This window comes from Pan troglodytes, chromosome 12 (genome assembly GCF_028858775.2).
Source record: "Pan troglodytes isolate AG18354 chromosome 12, NHGRI_mPanTro3-v2.0_pri, whole genome shotgun sequence".
Lineage (NCBI taxonomy): Eukaryota > Metazoa > Chordata > Mammalia > Primates > Hominidae > Pan > Pan troglodytes.
The window spans coordinates 48,701,960-48,722,640 of record NC_072410.2 but is presented as its reverse complement, the minus strand read 5'-3'; the positions used below and the strand labels follow the sequence as shown (position 1 = coordinate 48,722,640).

General features: G+C 47.6%; 1 protein-coding gene across 4 annotated transcripts in view; it reads left to right on the top strand.

Annotated features, from left to right (window-relative positions):
- The window catches only part of TET3 (tet methylcytosine dioxygenase 3), a 120,995-nt gene that overhangs the window by 45,627 nt on the left and 54,687 nt on the right, over window positions 1-20,681 (top strand). For all 4 annotated transcript variants that reach the window (XM_016948809.4, XM_063789711.1, XM_016948810.4 and 1 more), the window contains one exon: window positions 15,676-17,815. In XM_016948809.4, the coding sequence (XP_016804298.3) occupies window positions 15,676-17,815 (2,140 nt within the window). The remainder of the gene's footprint in view (window positions 1-15,675; window positions 17,816-20,681) is intronic.

The window sequence follows — 20,681 nt, the reverse complement described above, 5'->3', positions numbered from 1 at the left end:
GAACCAAGACAGAAGTTGTAAGTTGTGAATTAGAAGCCACCCTGGCCTGGGAGCTGGGTGATGGGGGTTCAAGGCTCAGTGGGTTGAATATGAGTCCAACAGTAGTGTTCTGGGGTGGAAGCAGAGGCAGGGGGCCAGTCAAGGAGCCACCTCCTGAGTTTGTCCTTGTGAGAGATAAATGAGGAGAAAACAAAAAGAAGGCAGATCTGAAATGCTCTACAGGAGCAGTTGGCAGGACTAGGGTTTGCTTGCATATGGAAACATCAAGAGGACATCAGAGGGGATGGAAGGCTTTAGCCAGGATGCCCAGGGGAATGGATCTTAACGTGATTTTTTTTTGTAAAGGGATGTCCAGGGGAGGAGTTGCTGAGGAAAAGGAGGCAGGCGCTGAGTTAAGTTTTAAATGTGATGGGCTTAAGTTGCATTCAAGTGGAAGTGTGTCTGGTAGCTGGAAAGCAGTCAAGGAAAAAGGAAACTTTGGGGCTGTTGGTGCAGGCTGAGCGGTGGGGCCTTGATTGGAGGGGAGGCTTCTGAGGGGAGCATGGGGCGATGGAGAGCAGTGAGGGCAGGAGAGTGGAGAACAGCTCTGTTGAGGGGACGGAGGAGGAAAAGGAGAATGGAGGAGGACCAGTAACCGGCAGGGTCACGGAAACCCAGGGTGGGCAGGTGAGTGGGTGATCTGCTGCCACAGACAGGCCAGAGAGACGAGGGACCCCCGTGGCCTTCCTCATCACCCCGACTCTCAGAAACAGATAATGGTTGCGCAAATGCCGAGGTTCCTGTTCTGTTTCTCCAGCATTGCACCCAGGCCTTTCAGATGAACATGTGCAAACCCAGATTACTGGCATCTTTCAGTTATCTGGGCTAATAAACGAGTAGTGACTGTGGATAATGAAGCTTTACACACTAAGATGAGTTGTGTGACTTTCCAGGAGTTGAAGTTTAGGATAAAGAGAATTAATTTGTGCTCCCCAATTTCCTGCCTTCTGGACAGCAGCAGGCTTCCCTAAATGGCATTTCCTAGCCTACTCTGTGAAGTTGATCTTGTGGCTGATAGGTGGATATCCTCTGCCAAAAATTAATTTTCCTCTAGATTTTTGGGTGGTCACTTAAAGATTTATTTCTTTGAATGAAAAACTTAGGTCTTAAGTCCTTCAGAAAGGATTGAGTGGGGGCAAACACACAGGGATTCCTGTGAAAATCTGAAATCCATGAATATTTATTGAGGCACATGTGGGAGCTCATTCTCCAAAAGAATGATTAGAACCTTGGTACCTGGGAGGCCATGGGCATCCACTATTGACTCTGATGTTGGATTCTACTTTGCCACTCACCAATTCTGAGCTTTGGAGTATGTTAGTTATCCTCTCTGTACCTCATCTGCTAAAATGGACGTGGAATTGTTGGAAGAATAGAAAGGTTACATTTAAACATAAAGGTGCTTATTTAAAGTTTGCACTCAGCACTCAAAACTGTGGGCTGCTGTCCTCCTTCTCTAAACCTGGCCCCTTTGACACACCTGAGCTGTCAGTGGGTTTTGAGGGATTGGGGGCTTCTTTAGGGAAAGTACATGGAGCCTTTAGTGAAGGACTGGCTCTGCGGGGGACTGTGGTGTTAGCAATGCATGCTTTCTGTTTCTTTAGCCTATTAGACTTTTGGGGTAGGAGGTGTGGGTGATGAGGAGTAGATCTGTGCTGTTGGGTGGGAGGAGTTGTGAGAATGCCCTGCCTCGCTGGGAACTGATGGGGGCTTTTCTGGCCATGGGACATGCACCACGGGGCTCGGGCGATGGCCCCAGTGGCTGCAAGAGGGGTGTGTCTCTGTGTGTGTGTGTGTGTGTGTGTGTGTGTGTGTGTGTGTGTGTGTGTGTTAGGGGAGTTGAGGCCCTTGCTGGGTCTGGCTGAGGAGCTGCCTCCGCGTCATGACCTGGTTCTTGTGTGCTGGCAACTTCAGAGCAGCTGCTGCTGCTTTTTGCCAGGCCTCAGATGTGGTTAGGCTCGATTTCCTCCCGGCTGGCCTCTGGCCACCGGCTGCCTGAGGCAGGGGCTTCCGTCAGGAGAGCTGGATCCTGCTCTGGGCCGCAGATCAAGAGGCTAGGGGTGGGGCATGGGGAGCCTGCAGAGCAGCCTGCAGCTGTGCTCCCCCTTCACCCCCACCTGCTGCAGGGGAGCGTGTGCTGCCCAGGCGATAACTTTGCATAGGTCAGAGTTGCAGGGCTATAGTTTGGAGTTCTGGTCCGAGAACAGCAAGTTAGTTACATAGAACTTTTAATGGGTGGGAGTTTCAGGCTTGGCACCCCATCTCAACTAGTCTTATCTTCACCTTCCAGTGCGTCTCATCTCTTAGAAATTTTCTTCATTTTCTTTCTGCATTATGTGTGATCTGCCTCTGTGTTATAACTGCATACAACTCTCTAGCAACAGAAATAGCACAAAAAATACCCAGAAATTTTCCCTGACTGCTCCCTTCTTGTCTCGTTCACAGACATGTGTAGTTTGCAGTTTCAGGTGTTTTATAGGTGTTCTATTCTTAAATCTTTTTCCCCTAAATAAAAATGAAAATACCTATGATAAATTTTGGAAACTATAAACAAGGAAGTTACTCATCCTCTATCACGCAGAGGATAAGCACTGTTAACATTTCTGTATGATTCCCCTTGCTGTTTTGTGTGTTTACACAGGCATGCATTGTGATTGAATTGAATTGTTAAATTGGGCAATATTTTGAATCCTATTTTTTCCCCCATTTCAAATAGTATGTACTTCCCCCATCATAAAAACCCTCTGAAAGCATTCATTTAATAAGTACATTCTCAAGTTTCACTTTTTCATTTAATACATTTAGTTTTATGTTCTTATTCCATATCATTTTAAGCAGTTGTGTACATCTACTGATTAAATATTATAAACAGGCATACGTTGGAGATACTGCAGGTCCAGCTCTAAACCACTGCAATAAAGTGAATATGGCAGTACAGCTGGTCACGTGAATTTTTTGGTTTCCCAGGGCATATAAAAGTTGTGTTTACATTATATTGTAGTCTAGCAAGTGTGTGATAGTATTATGGCTAAAAAAAATGTGTACATACCTTAATTTTAAAATACATTTTTGCCAAAAAATGCTAACAAAGTAAGCACATGCTATTGAAAATGACACCAGTAAGATTTGCCCAATGTGGCTGGGCACAGTGGCTCACTCCTGTAATCCCAGCACTTTGGGAGGCTGAGGCAGGCGGATCACTTGAGGTCAGGAAATCGAGACCAGCCTGGCCAACATGGCCAAACCCCATCTCTACGAAAAACACAAAAATTAGCCAGGCATAGTGGCGGGCACCTGTAATCCTAGCTACTCGGGAGGCTGAGGCAGGAGAATCGCTTGAACCCAGGAGGCGGAGGTTGCAGTGAGCTGAGATCGTGCCATTGCACTTTAGTCAGGGCAACAAGAGCAACAGTCTGTCTCAGAGAAAAAAAAAAGAAAAAGAGACTTGCCCAATGTGAAGTTGCCACAAACCTTAAATTCGTCATTAAAAAAAAAAAACAACAAACCACCCCCAATATCTGTGAAACACAATAGAATGAAGCACAATAAAACAAGGTATGGCTGTATTATAGTTTTTATTTTTTTATGTATTACTTGAACCATACTTGACCCTAGTATTTTATATATGTTAAACAGATAAAGCATAATAATAAACACATGCCAGTTCCCCAAGTTAGCTGGAATATTGCCAACATCATTGAAATTACCTGGGTGTTTTCCCCCAGCCCTATCTCCCTTCTTCACCTCCAGAGGTAACCATTACCTTGAATTTTGTTATCATTCCCTTGCTTTTTAAAGTCTTCATTATATAAGTTTGCATTCCTGTACAATACATTTAATTTTGCTTGCTTGTTTGAGGTTTGTAGACTCAGTAGGACATACGTAGTCCTCGAGCGTTGATTTAAAAAAAAAAACAAAAAACCCTGTTGTAGTTTCTGGGATTCATTGATGTTCCTGTGGCTCATTCATTGACACTGCTCTATAATATTCCATTGTCCATTCTGTAGTTTATGGGCCCTTAGAAATATTTCCATGATGTGATTTTTATGAGTAATGCTGCTATGAAAATTTATGTACATGTCTCCTGATGCATGTGTACAAAGCTTTCCTAGGAGTCGAATTGCTGGGCTGTAGGAGATGTGCGTGTTTGACATTAAAAGATAGCACCACAAACCTTTTCAAAGTATTTGTTCTCTTTTGCCTTCCTGCCAGTGAGGTATAAGAAGTGGTTGTTGAGGGCCGGGCGCAGTGGCTCATGCCTGTAATCCCAGCACTTTAGGAGGCTGAGGCAGGCAGCTCACAAGGTCAGCAGACCAAGACCATCCTGGTTAACATGGTGAAACCCTGTCTCTACTAAAAAACACACACACACACAAAAAAAAAATCAACCAGGTGTGGTGGTGGGCGCCTGTAGTCCCAGCTATTCGGGAGGCTGAGGCAGGAGAATGGTGTGAACCTGGGAGGCGGAGCTTGCAGTGAGCCAAGATCGCGCCACTGCACTCCAGCCTGGGCGATAGAGTGAGACTCTGTCTCAAAAAAAAAAAAAAAAAAAAAAAAAATTATTGGGGCCGGGCATGGTGGTTTGAGTTCAGGAGTTCGAAACCAGCCTGGCCAACATGGTGAAACCCTGTCTCTACTAAAAATACAAAAATGAGCTGGGCATGGTGGTGGGCACCTGTAATCCCAGCTACTCAGGAGGCTGAGGCAGGAGAATGGCGTGAACCTGGGAGGCGGAGCTTGCAGTGAGCCAAGATCACGCCACTGCACTCCAGCCTGGGCAACAGAGCGAGACTCCATCTCAAAAAGAAAAAAAAAAATATATATATATATATATAGTTATTGGGGCCAGGCATGGTGGTTTGAGGTCAGGAGTTTGGAAGCAGCTTGACCAACATGGTGAAACCCTGTCTACTAAAAATACAAAAATGAGCTGGGCATGGTGGTGGGCGCCTGTAATCCCAGCTACTCAGGAGGCTGAGGCAAGAGAATCACTTGAGCCCAGGAGATGGAGGTTGCATTGAGCCGAGATCGTGCCATTGCACTCCAGCCTGGGCGACAGAGTGAGACTCCATCTCAAAAAAAGTATGTGGTGGCTCCTGCCTGTAATCCCAACACTTTGGGAGGCCGAGGTGGGTGGATCCCTTGAGGCCAGGAGTTTGAGACTAGCCTGACCAACATAATGAAACCCCTTCTCTACTAAATAAATAAATAAGCAAGCAAGCTGGGTGTGATGTTGTGCGCCTGTAGTCCCAGCTACTTGGGAGACTGAGGTATAAGAATCATTGAGCCCGGGAGGCAGAGGTTTCAGTGAGCCAAGATCCCACCACTGCACTCCAGCCTGGGCGACAGAGTGAGACTCTGTCTCAAAAAAAAAGTTCTTGCTAAACCCCGTCGGCACTTGGTATTAAACTAAAATACCCTCTCGCGGTGCTTACTATGTACCTGGTACTGTTATAAATGCTGTTCATATATTGTTTAATTTTCATAATAATCTTGTGAGGTAGGTACTGTTATTCATCCGCAATTTACAGGTGACAAAACAGAGGCACAGAGAGATTAGCTAACTTGCTTATAGTCACACAGCTAGTAAGTGGTGGAGCCGCGATTCAAACTAAATGTTCTTCCTCTTCAGTCCTACATAATAGGTGTAAAATGGAATCTTCTTGTGATCTTATTTTGTATTTTTCTGATTACTGATGATACTGAGTATTTTTTCATATGTTTATTCCCTTTTCATGAAGAAGAAATATAAAATTTAAAACCATCTCCCTATTGTTGGGGCACTCAGGTTGTTTTTAATTCTCTGCTGTTCATGCTTGAGGGAAAATCATTGGCACATGTAGCTTTTTTATGTCTTCTGTTGGCTTGTTTACTTTTACATTTCCAGTGAAATTAAGAGTACTTAGTGGTTAAAAATGGCTGTGCTCTTCCACATTGCCTTGTGATCTTGAGGCAATTACTTGCCCTCTCTGTGTTTAGTGTCCTTATCTCTGATCTCCACCTTGGAGGAGCCTGTGGTGATTAAATGAGATAAGTGAATGTGCGACAATTTGCATGATACTCTGCCTGTCATAAGAGGGTTCCATCAGAGTCACGTAGAGACTTTTCCTGGTTCCTTCTTTTCCTTTCTTCCTCGAACCCACATTAGTTACTGTTAGGTCAGAGGACATGAACAAAGTCCTGTGCTTCTGCCAGATATGATGACCTCAGGGAATTAGGCCCATTTCAGCTTTTTTCTAAGTATCACCCCAGCCACTGACAGATTTGCTGTATCTGCCCATTTTGTAGTAGGAAAAAAAATTAGATTTTAAAATGTTTTACTGGTATGCATGTAGTAACCACAAGAACAACTGCCTCCCCCTCCCCCCATATAAGAATACCCTCTGCCAACGTATAATGCTCTCAAGAAGTTAGACATAATCCTGGAGTTGCTGTCTGCAGAGGTGGCCAGTTTGGGTATGGAGGGTGCAGACATGGGACTGGGCTAGCCAGTGTGCCCATGGGCACACACTCACTTCTGCAAGAACAGGCAGATGTGCACATCCTCTGCAAGGGTTCCCCTAAAACTCTCTTTCTGCACTCGCTTATTAGTTTTATCAATAAATCTTCCGAAGGGAGAATCCTCTTAAGAAATGAATAATTGATCAACCCTAGACAGAACATGCCATAAATACAACCCATTTGCTATTAGAGAGAGTGGGGCCATCCATTTGGTGGCAAGGAAGAAGGAATTAGCTTTGTAAGGAGGTGGATTCTGAACTCTAGGACTGAGATAAAGGATGAGGCTGGAAAGAGCAGCCCCTTGAACAGCTGCTGTGGATCAGAGTAGCTGAGCTGGTGGTATGTGTGGTTGGGAAAGTACTGGGTGGAGTTTACTGGCTTAGCAGGGTGGGGTGTTGCCACCACTATCTTGGAGTCCCATGAGAATTCGCTTCAGGAGATTCCTTTGCAGAGAATGGGCTACTGGGCTCTGAAGGTTGACTACAGGCTAGTTCATTCTGGCCAAAAACACCTTCTTGGACATGGTTCTTCTAATATGGTGTGTAACTGCTGACAGTCAGCAAAACAGCCCTCCAGACTCTGTTCCTCTTGTAACTTCCCCTTTCTTAAAGGCCTTAAGAAGGTATAGCCAGTCAGGACTTTGCTCTTTCAAGATAACATTCTTGTCTTCTCTCTTCCCTATTTTCCTTTAATAGAGAATTGCTGATCTGGTTTTGATGTGTTGAGAGTAAGGAAGGATTTGGGAAACCTGGTGTCATATCTGTATCCTTCACTGTGTTGTTGACTGAACGAGGTGTTTGGGGAGTGGCGTTCCACACTTTTACAGCCTTGCCTGGCATCTGGGGGGCTCTGGAGTCCCCTGGGTGGGGAGAGCAGGGTGCTGCTGTTGAATGCCTGCAGATGTCTGGAGGACCAGCTCTGGGGATTTGGGAGTCTAAGAAGGCAGTGCACTGTAGAGGAGGAGGCAGGGGACCTTGTGAGCTAGCCAGGCGGGGTGCAGGGTCACCTTCAGCACAGGGTCCCCAGCTCTCTGAAGGTGGGAAATGTGACTGGGGTTGGCGATGCTGTATGCACATATGAACTCTTCATGGAGTATAGTGAAGAGTTATGTCTCTTCTTGGATCTGAGAAGGGCATTTTCTCTGCCTGAGTAATGTTTCCTGCCTCTCAGTCTCCTAGTAACAAATTCCTGCTGCCCCTAGGTGATGTGAACACACCTCCAACTTGGGGAAGACCTAGCCTGGAATGGGCATACCCCCTTTCAGTGATATTGTGAAGCAGGGAAGAAACCTGTTGGGGTTGGGTGTGAGGACCCAGCGAGGGCAGGGAAAAGGGGTTTGCACCTGGAAGTTGGCAGTAAGATGTGCAGCACCAGCACCCTGGGCTTCTCTGGAGGCCCCTGTAGCCTTTGTAGACCTCTACCATGTGTGCATTGTAATAGGTGCCATAATAGCAGAGAGATCACCAACTCTGCCTAGAGCTTCCATGGGTCATCTCAAAGTATAGGGGTGATGAGGCTTGCACCAGCCAGGTCCCTGGGGAGGAAGCAGTGACAGAGCTTTTTGAATGCATTCTAGAGACTCCGGTAGGTTTTGAAGGTGTGGCAGATGCCTGGTTCCCTAGGAGCAAATGGTGTAGTTGACCATACACTCTTATGAAAAGATCCCTAACAGAACGTGGCTGTGCACGGTAACCGTAGGCTCTGGGGCAGCCTGTGGTGGAAAGGACTGGTCAAGGAGGACTTTCTCAGGGAGGGATTGATTCTGTTCCTTGTCTCACTGCTAAATTTAATCACTTACCTCCATAACCACGTTTCATCCCCATCTGTCTGCTAGTGCCTTAGTTCAGGTCCTTATTGTTACTAATCTGGACAGTTGCATAGTCTCCTAACTGGTCTTTGGGTCACCAGCCTCGAACCCTGCAGTCTGTCTTCTGCAAGATGCCTGAATGCCCCTCCTGAGATGTAAATCTGCTCTCTCTAGCATTCAGGCTGTGGTCCACACACCTGCCTCCCCTGCCTTTGCGATCAAGATACACTCAACAGCTTATGCATCTCCAAGCCTGCCAGGGCTTATGATTCTGTGCCTTTTCACATGCTATTCCTTCCATCTGGAACTCCTGCAGAATTCTTCCCCTTCTTCCAAAACACCTGCTACTTTCTCCAGCCTCTCTGAGATTTCTTTGAGATAAAACCTTCCTGGACACCCACCTGCCCACCTGCCCAGATAGCTGTATATACTGAGCCACCACAGGCCCCTGTAGATACTGCTTTCACAGCACTGATATGATTTAGGGCATTGACTTATAGGCCTTTTTCTTCCTTTTCATCTTAAAACTTTTTGGGGTTCCTGAAATACACAGTCTGGTCTATTGTCAGGCAACAAATCACCCCAAAACACAGTAGTATAAAACAGTAATCATTTTGTTATGCCCAGGGATTCTGTGGATTGGGAAGTCAGAAGTGACAACAGCATGGGTAGCTTCTATATGTTCCTTGATATTTAGGGTCTCAGCTAGGAAGGCATAAAAGCTGGAGGTAACTTAATGACTGGGCTGGAATCCTCGAAGGGCTCCTTCACTCACACATTTGGCAGATGATGGCAGCTGTTGGCTGGGACCTCAGCTGGGAATGTCAGCTGACTCCTCCATGTGGCCTCTCCACATGGCCTGGGCTTCCTCACAGCATGGTGGCTGGGCTCCAAGAGTGAGAATCCCAAGAGAACCAGGCAGAAGCTGAATTGCCTTTTATGATCTAGCTTTGAAAGTCATGTAGCATCACTTCTATTATCACAAGCCCACCCAGATTGAAGAGGAGGGAACATAGACCCCCACCTCTCCATGGGGGAAATGTCCAAGTCACACAGTAAGAAGAGCATGTGGAATGGAGGGAATGTTGTGGCTATCCTTGGAACACACAGTATGTCACACGTATTAAGCACTCGATGCATATGAATGGCATTCTTAAACTGAAGATTGAAGCCAGGGTGGACAATGAGGAAGAGTTATGAAGTTGGTGGCTGGGAGTCTTAAGAGAGGGTATGTTCAAGAGATTGTAGAGTGGAGAAGAGTGTGTGTGTGGTGTGTGTGCATGCACACGTATGTGTGGTCAGGGAGGGGGCTTGGGGATACATAGAGTTGCTTAAAGGACCCACTGTCAGGTGAGACAATTAAAACATACACACAGAAAGACCCAGATTGGGAAGGCAGGGATGGAAAGGGAGGAGATAAAATTGAGAGACAGTTCACATTTAGAATTGTTTGGATCCAATGACTGCACACATTGGAAGAATATGGGTAACATTTGGGTTGGGAATGTTGGTGAATGCAAAAATAGGAAAGTTAGGAAAGTTGCTCTCAGGAGGGAGAGTTCAGTTCTGTTTTAGACAAGCTGACTCTCAGTGGGCTTATGGCATGGTCTAGGGGTTGGAGCTAGCTGGAGGGTAGTTGAGAAGTCCAGACAGAAAGCAGACATTTAGACCAGGCATGGGGGCTCACACCTGTAATCCCAGCACTTTGGGAAGCCGGGGCAGGAAAATTGCTTGAGCTCAGCGGTTTGACACCAGCCTGGACAACATAGCAAGACCTTGTCTCTACTAAAAATAAAATCAGCTGGGCATGGTGGTGCATACCTGTGGTCCCAGCTACTTGGGAGGCTGAGGTGGGAGAATCAGTTGAGGCTGCATTAAGCCATGATCGCGCAACTGCACTCCATCACGGGCAACAGAGCAGCAAGACCCTGTCTCAAAAAAAGGAGCATCTCACAGTGATGTTTGCTGGAGCCCAGAAGGGAATGAGAATTGAGGGGAAAAGCGGAGGGTTTCTGAGCTGGGATGGGTCTGAGCTGAGGCTTCAAAAGGGCTAAACTGGTCCCCATCCTCCTCTGGCACTGTCCTGCCTCCCTGCCGATAATTGCCAAATAGCTGCTTGCTTTTCTTTTCCGCATCTCCATTGATAAGAACTTGTTTCCTCTGGTTGTTAGGGGGACTGGTTTCAGTGCATTTTCTAGTATCTCTAAGTATTAAGCAAATTCTTCCCTAGATGGAACCTAAGCTTTTCTCTCTCTTTACCCATTTTCTAATTCCATCCCTTAAGGCCACTCAAAACAAGTCTAATTCTTTTCCCAAACAGTAGGCCTTCAGATGTTTAAAGACTTTCTGGAGTTTTATCTTGTTCAGAACCAAAAGGGAGCTGTTCCTCTTGTGGTTTTGAACCCTCATGCTCGCCTTCCTCTCTGCCCAGAGGGTGCGGCCCCACAGGGAAGCCTGCATTCAGGTGGGGACTGTCTGGGTCACAAGCAGGGCTGTCACTGCTTGTGCTGTAGTCCCGTTCAGGTCAGGTCATAGCTGTGTGTGTCAGACTGGGTCAGAGAACCCATTAGTAGACCCCGAAATCAACTTAGAAGGTTGCAACCTGCATTTAAAAATAAAGAAGAAAGATACATTAATGTATCTGTTAAGGCGAAGTACTGTTTTACAAAACTTGTATATAAGTAGCTAATGGATCACAGCATAAAATGTATTTCTTACTGTGGATTGTAGTGAAAATTTTTGAAAAAAACTGGGTTATAAGACCCTTTGAAGCTGCCACATCACATCATACTGGGTGTGCCATCAGTTAGCTCTCAGGGTTTTACCTCTTCTGATTCCTAAGACATTTTTATGGGTACCACTGCTGCTATTATGTGCTTCTTCCATCTTTAATTTATTTGCACAGATGTGGCTTGGGGCCTAAGTATGAGACCCTGTTTACCCTTTTAGATTTTTTTTCTTTCTAGTCTGTTGACCTTTTGGCACCTGGTTCTGTCACTCAACATAGCTTTATCCCTTCTATTTTCAACATCTACTTATTTATTAAGTGAGCCTTCTCTATCATTATTGATAAATATGTTGAACAGGATAGTTCCAAGAACAGAGCCCTGTGGCAGACCACTAAAGACCCTTCTCCCAGTTGATACACCTCTTGTACCCTTTGAGCATGGTCATTTAACCAGTGGTGAACCAGCCCTTTCAGCCTGTAGTTCTCTGTAGCTGGCCTCAAAAGGGTCATGGCAGACCTTGTGAAACTTGAACATCCACAGCCGAAGTTGCAAAGTCAAAGGCCTACAGGGGGTTGGCAGGTAACACAAGTGAGTGAAGTGATAATTAATTCAAGCAATTAATAAGTAATTCCTGACCCCAGCCTTGGTTTCAAGAAGGCAGTGTGGAGTGGGGAAGCTGGGGGTGAGTTGGAGTAGTTATATCCTATGTAAGGAGTAGCCACTGCTCAGTTACAGACATAGTTGCCCGTAGAAGCGTGGATCTTCAAGAAAATCCAGGTTTCATGTGGAATTTGATTTTTGAATGTTGGCAAAACAAAAACATTAACACCATATAGGCAAGTAAAACAAACTTGTGGGAGATTTGGCCCGAAGCTCTCACCTTTGTGACCTGTCAGCCACAGTATCTCCCCATTTACTGTCCAATGACCCCATGACTCAAAGCACTAAGATTGTTTGGATGTTGGTAGGTTAATGGCCTTCTGTGGACCTGACTCCTTGTGGTTCTTACCTGGGCTGTTCTTAAATGCAGCGGACTGAGAGTTGGGAAGGACGCTTCTCCTTCTCTTGCCTGTTGGCCCCGTCTCCTGCTGGCAGGTTTCCTCCAGCATCACTGACAGGTGTTGAGAAAGGTATCAGTGGGATCTCTTGGTTGGGAAATGGGAATTTAGAGTTTCTTAAGATCTCCCTATCCATACTGGCTTCACTTACCTCATATCTACATCTACTTTTCCCTTTCTCCTCTTTTTGGTCCGAGGAGCATTTTCCTTCCCAGGGAATTCAGAGGCACAAGAGCCATCCTAGCCCTTCCTTGTTCTTATTCACACACCAAAAATAACTTTTTAAATCCCTTTTAGTTGTCTTGACCATTTTGGGGAAGCCTCCACTCATGTAGCATTAGTCTCCCTGACACTGTTTTTGTAAATCTGTGCTACTCTCGGGTGTTTCTTCTTGGTTATGCGTGCTCTTTCCGTCTTCCTACATAAGCATGTAAGATTTGACCACTTCAGATTGTATAGCCTTGTTAGCCACATTAGTTTAGGCTTCTAAGAAAGAAGAGAGTGCTGGGTGATCCGCCACATTCCTAGACTTCTGAAAAGTAGTCTCCCACTGGGGTCAGGGAAAAGCTGATATATTCCATGGCCTGTGGGGATGGCAGGCCTTTCCTTTGCCTGAGTGTTACTGCTCCAGCTGTGGGCAGGAAGCACAGGAGGCATTGAGATTTGGACCCTGCCTGCCTGGAGCCACCATCAAGTGGGGGAGGGAGGCAGCTGCTTGAACAAATAACAGTAGTGGCATGCGATAAGTGCTAATGAAGGTGCCCTGGGAATCCAGGGAAGGAGCCACAGATAATTCTGTGCAGTAGGTAGGGGAAGAGGTGACACTGAGCTGATGCTTGAAGGATAAGCCAGGGAGGCCGCTCTAAGAGGCTGAGAAGGGCATTCCAGGCAATGAGAACTGTGTGTACAAAGCCTGGTGACGTCAGAGAACATGGCCTGTTAGAAAAGCATGAGGGTCTTTTGTGGCCAGAATGGGGGCAAGGGTGAGGATGAGACAGGAACTGCGGGCTGGGGCCTCTGCTAACCTCCCACAGAGCTCATCCCAAACCCTAGTTTCCCACCACACTTAGGAGCCCATGATGGCCTTGTCTGACAGTCTTAGCACTGGCATCTTTTTAGCCACCTGCTTAAAACACTTTGAGGCCAGACGCAGTGTCTCACACCTATAATCCCAACACTTTAGGAGGCTAAGGCCAGAGGATCATTTGAGGCCAGAAGTTAGAGATCAGCCTGGGCAACACAGCAAGACTCAGGCTCTAAAATTAAAAAAAATAAAAATAAATAAATTAGCTGGGCGTGGTACATGCATCAAGTCCTAGCTACTTGATAGGCTGAGGTGGGAGGATCGCTTGAGTCCAGGAGTTCAAGGCTGCAGTGAACTGTGATCACACCACTGCAGGAGTTCAAGGCTGCAGTGAACTATGGTCATGCCACTGAACTCCAGCCTGGGTGAGAGTGTGTCTGTAAAATAAATAAATAAAACACTTTGTGTTATACTTGAGGGACTGATTCCTTATTTAGCTTTTTATTTTCACAGAATTTAAAAATTTATAGAAAAATAGCAGGGATCATACTTGGGACTTCACATACCCCAAATGTGTAGGTTTTGCCTCATGTATTTATCATCTTGTCTGTATAGACATATTTTTCCGTATGCATATAGTTTTTTTCTGAATCATTTGAGATTAAATTGAGTACATGATGTTCCTCAACTTAAGACTGAGTTACGTCCCAATAAACTAATCATAAATTGAAAGTATTGTAAGTCAAAAATAGGCATTTTATAGACATGATGGGGTGCTAAAACACAGAACACAATATCCAGAAAGCCCTAACAGCATGGAACACTGTGGAGCCTCAGTCGTTTACCTTGGTGATTGCGTGGTTGACCAGGGGATCTGGCTTGCTGCCACTGCTCAGCATCGCGAAAGTGTTGCTAGCCTCAGAAAAGATCAAAATTCAAAGTATGATTTCTATTGAATGCCTGTCGCAAAGTCAGAATCTTAAGTGGAACCATCGTAAGTTGGGGACTGTCTGTACTGTCCCTTTACTCCTAAACACTTCAGTATGTGTATCCTGAGAACAAGGGCATTCTCTTACATAACCCATTGTCTAATGATCCAAGTCAAGATTAGGGATGACAGAATATTATCTTATCCACATCCATATTCACATTTCATGACTTGTCCCAAGTAAAAATAGTGTGCTTTTCCCCAGTCTAAGGTCTAAGCCATGAACACGCATTTAGCTGTTCTTTTTAAGGGAAGAGATTGTTCTCTGCAAAACATTTCAAAGTCAAGAAAAACAATACAGGTACTTTCTAGAACGCCCTTCAATTTGGGTTTATCTGATGTTTCCTTGTGATTAGATTCAGGTTATACATTTTGGCAGGAGTTCTATGTGAGTGGTGTTAAGTCATCCGCAATGTCTTACATCAAGAGGCACATGGTGTTGTTTTGTCTCAGTATTGGTGATGATTATAACTTTGGTCATTTGGGTTAAGGTGGTGTCTGTCTACCAGATCTCTCCACTACAGTTACTATTGTAATTATGTAATTTTAGAGATGCTTTGAGACCGTGCATACATCCTGTACCTCATCATGCTTTCACCTGCTGCCACTGATGGCTTTTTAAATCCATCAGTCCTTCCGTGTTTTCTCTTAGCATTCTACAGTAAGGAAGAGCTTTCCTTTCCTAAGGGATGGGTCTGCAAACTCAATTTCACATCTTTGTATTCACTTTTCTCTTCCTCTCATCCTTCCCCTTTGGTGTGCTTTTGGGGGTATGAGGTATATAGTGGTGGTTCTTGTGCTTGGGGAGAGGCCTGAATCCTTCTCTAAGCAGCAACTTGCTTGTCTTTGGCAGGACTGACCTGGCATGGGGCTAAATGCATGCTGTGTCAGATCATCGGCGTTTCCCTCAGGCCTGGGGCTGTGTGTGGGAATGTGGTCTGTTGCCAGCTCTCTGTGCTCAGCCTGGGCTTAAGTGAGGACAGTTTTAGGGGGAGAAAAGAACTATGGGTCCCCACTAGGAAGCCATGGCTGACCCATGGTCCAGGCTGAATTTGTTCATCAAAGCTCCTCTTTCCCTACCCCTACGAACCCACACTTCACAGTTAGAGCACGTGTGTACACACAGGCTTGGTTGGATTTCTTTCCATCTTGACAAAAAACAAAATAAAGTCTTAGTGTGACTTTGATCATTGTGAATTAAGGACCTTTTTGTGTGTCTCTGGTTTTAGGAGAGCCTCATTTGTGTGATTGATCTGAGGCTCTAAAAGTTTCTGAGCAACATTAAGAATGTCTCATTAGGATCTTCTCTTTAAAAATATCTTAAAGATCTTCTTTTTGTTTCTGCTGGTGAAGCTCCCTAGGGAACCAGAGACATGGGAAGATGAATTGGAGGCTCAAGAAGTACCAGAGAGAGGATTTGCAAGAAAAGTTGGGGGTCAGATGTGCACCTGAGTGGTATGAAGCAGGGAAATGCTTTTCAAATAGTGTGGTTCATTTTTTTCCTTTTTCCCCCTTCTCTCTCTCTTTAGACAGGCTCAGAGCTCAGCCCAGTTGATGGACCTGTTCCAGGTCAGATGGACTCAGGGCCAGTGTACCATGGGGACTCACGGCAGCTAAGCGCCTCAGGGGTGCCGGTCAATGGTGCTAGAGAGCCCGCTGGACCCAGTCTGCTGGGGACTGGGGGTCCTTGGCGGGTAGACCAAAAGCCCGACTGGGAGGCTGCCCCAGGCCCAGCTCATACTGCTCGCCTGGAAGATGCCCACGATCTGGTGGCCTTTTCGGCTGTGGCCGAAGCTGTGTCCTCTTATGGGGCCCTTAGCACCCGGCTCTATGAAACCTTCAACCGTGAGATGAGTCGTGAGGCTGGGAACAACAGCAGGGGACCCCGGCCAGGGCCTGAGGGCTGCTCTGCTGGCAGCGAAGACCTTGACACACTGCAGACGGCCCTGGCCCTCGCGCGGCATGGTATGAAACCACCCAACTGCAACTGCGATGGCCCAGAATGCCCTGACTACCTCGAGTGGCTGGAGGGGAAGATCAAGTCTGTGGTCATGGAAGGAGGGGAGGAGCGGCCCAGGCTCCCAGGGCCTCTGCCTCCTGGTGAGGCCGGCCTCCCAGCACCAAGCACCAGGCCACTCCTCAGCTCAGAGGTGACCCAGATCTCTCCCCAAGAGGGCCTGCCCCTGTCCCAGAGTGCCCTGAGCATTGCCAAGGAAAAAAACATCAGCTTGCAGACCGCCATTGCCATTGAGGCCCTCACACAGCTCTCCTCCGCCCTCCCGCAGCCTTCTCATTCCACCCCCCAGGCTTCTTGCCCCCTTCCTGAGGCCTTGTCACCTCCTGCCCCTTTCAGATCTCCCCAGTCTTACCTCCGGGCTCCCTCATGGCCTGTGGTTCCTCCTGAAGAGCACTCATCTTTTGCTCCTGATAGCTCTGCCTTCCCTCCAGCAACTCCTAGAACTGAGTTCCCTGAAGCCTGGGGCACTGACACCCCTCCAGCAACGCCCCGGAGCTCCTGGCCCATGCCTCGCCCAAGCCCCGATCCCATGGCTGAACTGGAGCAGTTGTTGGGCAGCGCCAGTGATTACATCCAGTCAGTATTCAAGCGGCCTGAGGCCCTGCCTACCAAGCCCAAGGTCAAGGTGGAGGCACCCTCTTCCTCCCCGGCCCCGGCCCCGGCCCCATCCCCTGTACTTCAGAGGGAGGCTCCCACGCCATCCTCGGAGCCCGACACCCACCAGAAGGCCCAGACCGCCCTGCAGCAGCACCTCCACCACAAGCGCAGCCTCTTCCTAGAACAGGTGCACGACACCTCCTTCCCTGCTCCTTCGGAGCCTTCTGCTCCTGGCTGGTGGCCCCCACCAAGTTCACCTGCCCCACGGCTTCCAGACAGACCACCCAAGGAGAAGAAGAAGAAGCTCCCAACACCAGCTGGAGGTCCCGTGGGAACGGAGAAAGCTGCCCCTGGGATCAAGCCCAGTGTCCGAAAGCCCATTCAGATCAAGAAGTCCAGGCCCCGGGAAGCACAGCCCCTCTTCCCACCTGTCCGACAGATTGTCCTGGAAGGGCTTAGGTCCCCAGCCTCCCAGGAAGTGCAGGCTCATCCACCGGCCCCTCTGCCTGCCTCACAGGGCTCTGCTGTGCCCCTGCCCCCAGAACCTTCTCTTGCGCTATTTGCACCTAGTCCCTCCAGGGACAGCCTGCTGCCCCCTACTCAGGAAATGAGGTCCCCCAGCCCCATGACAACCTTGCAGCCAGGCTCCACTGGCCCTCTTCCCCCTGCCGATGACAAGCTGGAAGAGCTCATCCGGCAGTTTGAGGCTGAATTTGGAGATAGCTTTGGGCTTCCCGGCCCCCCTTCTGTGCCCATTCAGGACCCCGAGAACCAGCAAACATGTCTCCCAGCCCCTGAGAGCCCCTTTGCTACCCGTTCCCCCAAGCAAATCAAGATTGAGTCTTCGGGGGCTGTGACTGTGCTCTCAACCACCTGCTTCCATTCAGAGGAGGGAGGACAGGAGGCCACACCCACCAAGGCTGAGAACCCACTCACACCCACCCTCAGTGGCTTCTTGGAGTCACCTCTTAAGTACCTGGACACACCCACCAAGAGTCTGCTGGACACACCTGCCAAGAGAGCCCAGGCCGAGTTCCCCACCTGCGATTGCGTCGGTAAGTCCGCCTGGGTATCAGGGAAGGGCAGAGAAAGGGCTGTGGCCTGGTGAGCTAGGATTTCTAGGCCCTGCCTTTCATTTGGCAAACATTTATTTGTGCCAACTGCCACACTGGGTTCTGGGAACACAGAAATGAGCTCATAGCCTAGTGGAAAAGACATTGAAAGAAATTGACGTGATACTGTGCGTGTGTGCCACGTCGGCTGAGATGGGCATAGGTGCTTTAATACACAAATGGAGTTGAAGGCATAATAAAGGCCTTCTTGTGGAGGCAGTACTTGCGCCGAGCCCTACAGAGCCATCAGATAGAACGGACACATTTTCTAGGAGAGGGAGTAGCTTGGGCAACAGCTTAGTGGCTATGAGGGAGTGGAACTTACTTGGACTATTCTTGGTTCAGGCAGGAGCAAAAGGGGTTGGGTATATGTGGGGATGAAAAAAAGGTGGCTTGGTGGGTGAGGAGGATGGTGTCAGGGGCCAGATTGTGTAGGGCCCAGGGAGCCAAGGCCAAGAGTTTGACTTGACCCCATAGGTAATAGTGAGCTCCTGAGGATTTTAAAGCAAGGAATGCCCTGTCACCTCGTGCTTTTGAAAGACTTCTGGCTTATGGTGGGGAGGGAAGCTTGAGGGCACTGAGGAGACATAGCTGTAAGAAAGGTGTTGTCATGAGCCAGGCAAGAAATGACAAGGGACTGGCCTGAAAGAGCCGGTGGCAGAGGGAGGGGTTGGAAGGTCTCCAGAGGAAGGCTTGTGGGAGGAGGGGATGAGACACTGCAGGTCTCTCCCTGGGGTGGTGGTGTTCACTGATAACTCGGATTGGGAGGACAGGAAGTGAGTTCCCACTGGACGAGCCACATCTGAAGTGGCCAGAAGACCAGGTCAGGGTCTGAGTTACATGTTTGGACCTAGTTAGCATGCAAGTCATGGTTGAAGCGGTGCCGTGCGTGAGAACGCGTTGAGGAGTTGAGTCCACTTCTAAGCCTTGCCTTCTGGAATGAGAGTAGGGTGCAGGGCCACTGAGGACCACTCCCCAATAAGCGTACTGTCTCTGGGAAGTCCTGGAGGCAGTAGTAAGCTCCAGGTCCACTCGGCCCCCACACTCTGTTTAGGGAGTGTTCTGTAAAAGATACGTGTGTTTCAGATGTTGACAGAAAACACAGTGGTGCTGGCGATGAGCATATTGAATTCTTGTGATTTTATGATACACAGACAGGTCTTGGGAAAAGGCTGTCTTCCCTACTTGTGAAAAATACGTAAATATCAAGTAAGTCATGTACTTGCTGGGATGTTGTCTCCCGGTCAGTAGGGAGGAGCTGGGCTGTTCTGCCTCCTCCAGCTACCCCTCCCCGACTCCTGGGGTACGAGGCAGAGGGGTGGGTGACAAGGAGTCACATGCAGAACAAGGAAAATCTGGCCCCAGGGCTCTTACTTGGGGGTGAACAGATATGCTGCCAGGCACTCAGAGACATGCTCCTAGATGATGGTTCCCACTGGCCCTGTCCATTCTTAGATGTGACTAGTAACAACATGACTTCGAGGGCCCTCTTATTTACCAGCATATGGGGGAAACTTGTTTTGATCATGGGGTCCGCTTACCCTTTTCTCCGTGCGTGTATGTGTGTGTCCCATCCGCCTGTGTTTAGCACCTCGTTTCTCCTTCTACAACGTGGGAAATATCCTTACCTAGTGTTTTAAGACATAGTTGATCCTTAGCCAATATTTTAATTGTTGAATTTAATTATATGGATATTATGTGTGGTCAAACTAGTTTTTAAATTTGCATCCCAACTCCATCACTTACTAGCTGGGAGTGCTTGGGCACTTTACATAACCCACCACGGTTTCTGCTTCCTCATATGTAGAATGAAAACGATAATAGTACCGGCCTCACCGGGGCTGTTGTGAGGATGAAATTCGTTACTATGTGTAAAGCACTTAGTGCTGTGTTGGCACAAGAGTGTCAGCTGTTATCAAGCCTATCAAGTCCAATAGGGCAAGAAAAGTAAAACCATACCTTGTAAAGGAAAAAAAAAAAGTTGGCTGTTCCTTTAGTTACCATATATTAATTACCCAGCCATGTATAACTACCAATAAGGATAAAATTAAGAGAAATGGTTCATCACTGAAGGACTTTGCGGTTTCCTTTTTTTATTTTTAGGCAGGGTCTCACTCTGTTTCTGGGGCTGGAATGCAGTGGCATGATCTCTGCTCACTGTAGCCTCCACTTCCTGGGCTCAAGCAATCCTCCCACCTCAGTCTCCCGAGTAGCTGGAATTACAGGCGCATGCCACCATACTTGGCTAATTTTTAAAAATTTTTTGTGGAGACGAGGTCTCACTATATTGCCCGGGCTTGTCTCAAACTCCTGGGCTCAAGCGATCCTGTCATCTCAGCCTCCCAAAGTGCTGGGATTATAGTCGTGAACCACTGCACCCAGCCTATGGTTTACTTAAGGAAAAAAAACAACAACAATAAAATATTTAGTTACCCACTCAGCCAGTGTGTGCTGAGTGCCTTTTACCTCCGAGGCCCATGCTGTTGTATGGAAGTGGCTATATCGCAGGGGTACCCTGTAGCACAGACTTAGTTGTCATCATGGGAGATCATGTTTTATCTGGGAAACTCTTGTTTAGAGCTGGGTTTTGAAAACTGTAGTGAACACAGATGGGGAGAGGCAGAAAGGCTTTCCAGACTGAGTAGTGCATAAACACAGTCTTGGGGCAGAAGGAGCAAGCTTGCAGGATGGGATGTTGCAAGGGTGACCTGAAACCTCTGTTCTCCTGCATTCCTCGGATGAGGAGCCTCCACCAGAGAGGATACGTCTTCGCTTGTAGGCAGTGAGCAAAAATGCAGGCATCTGTCAG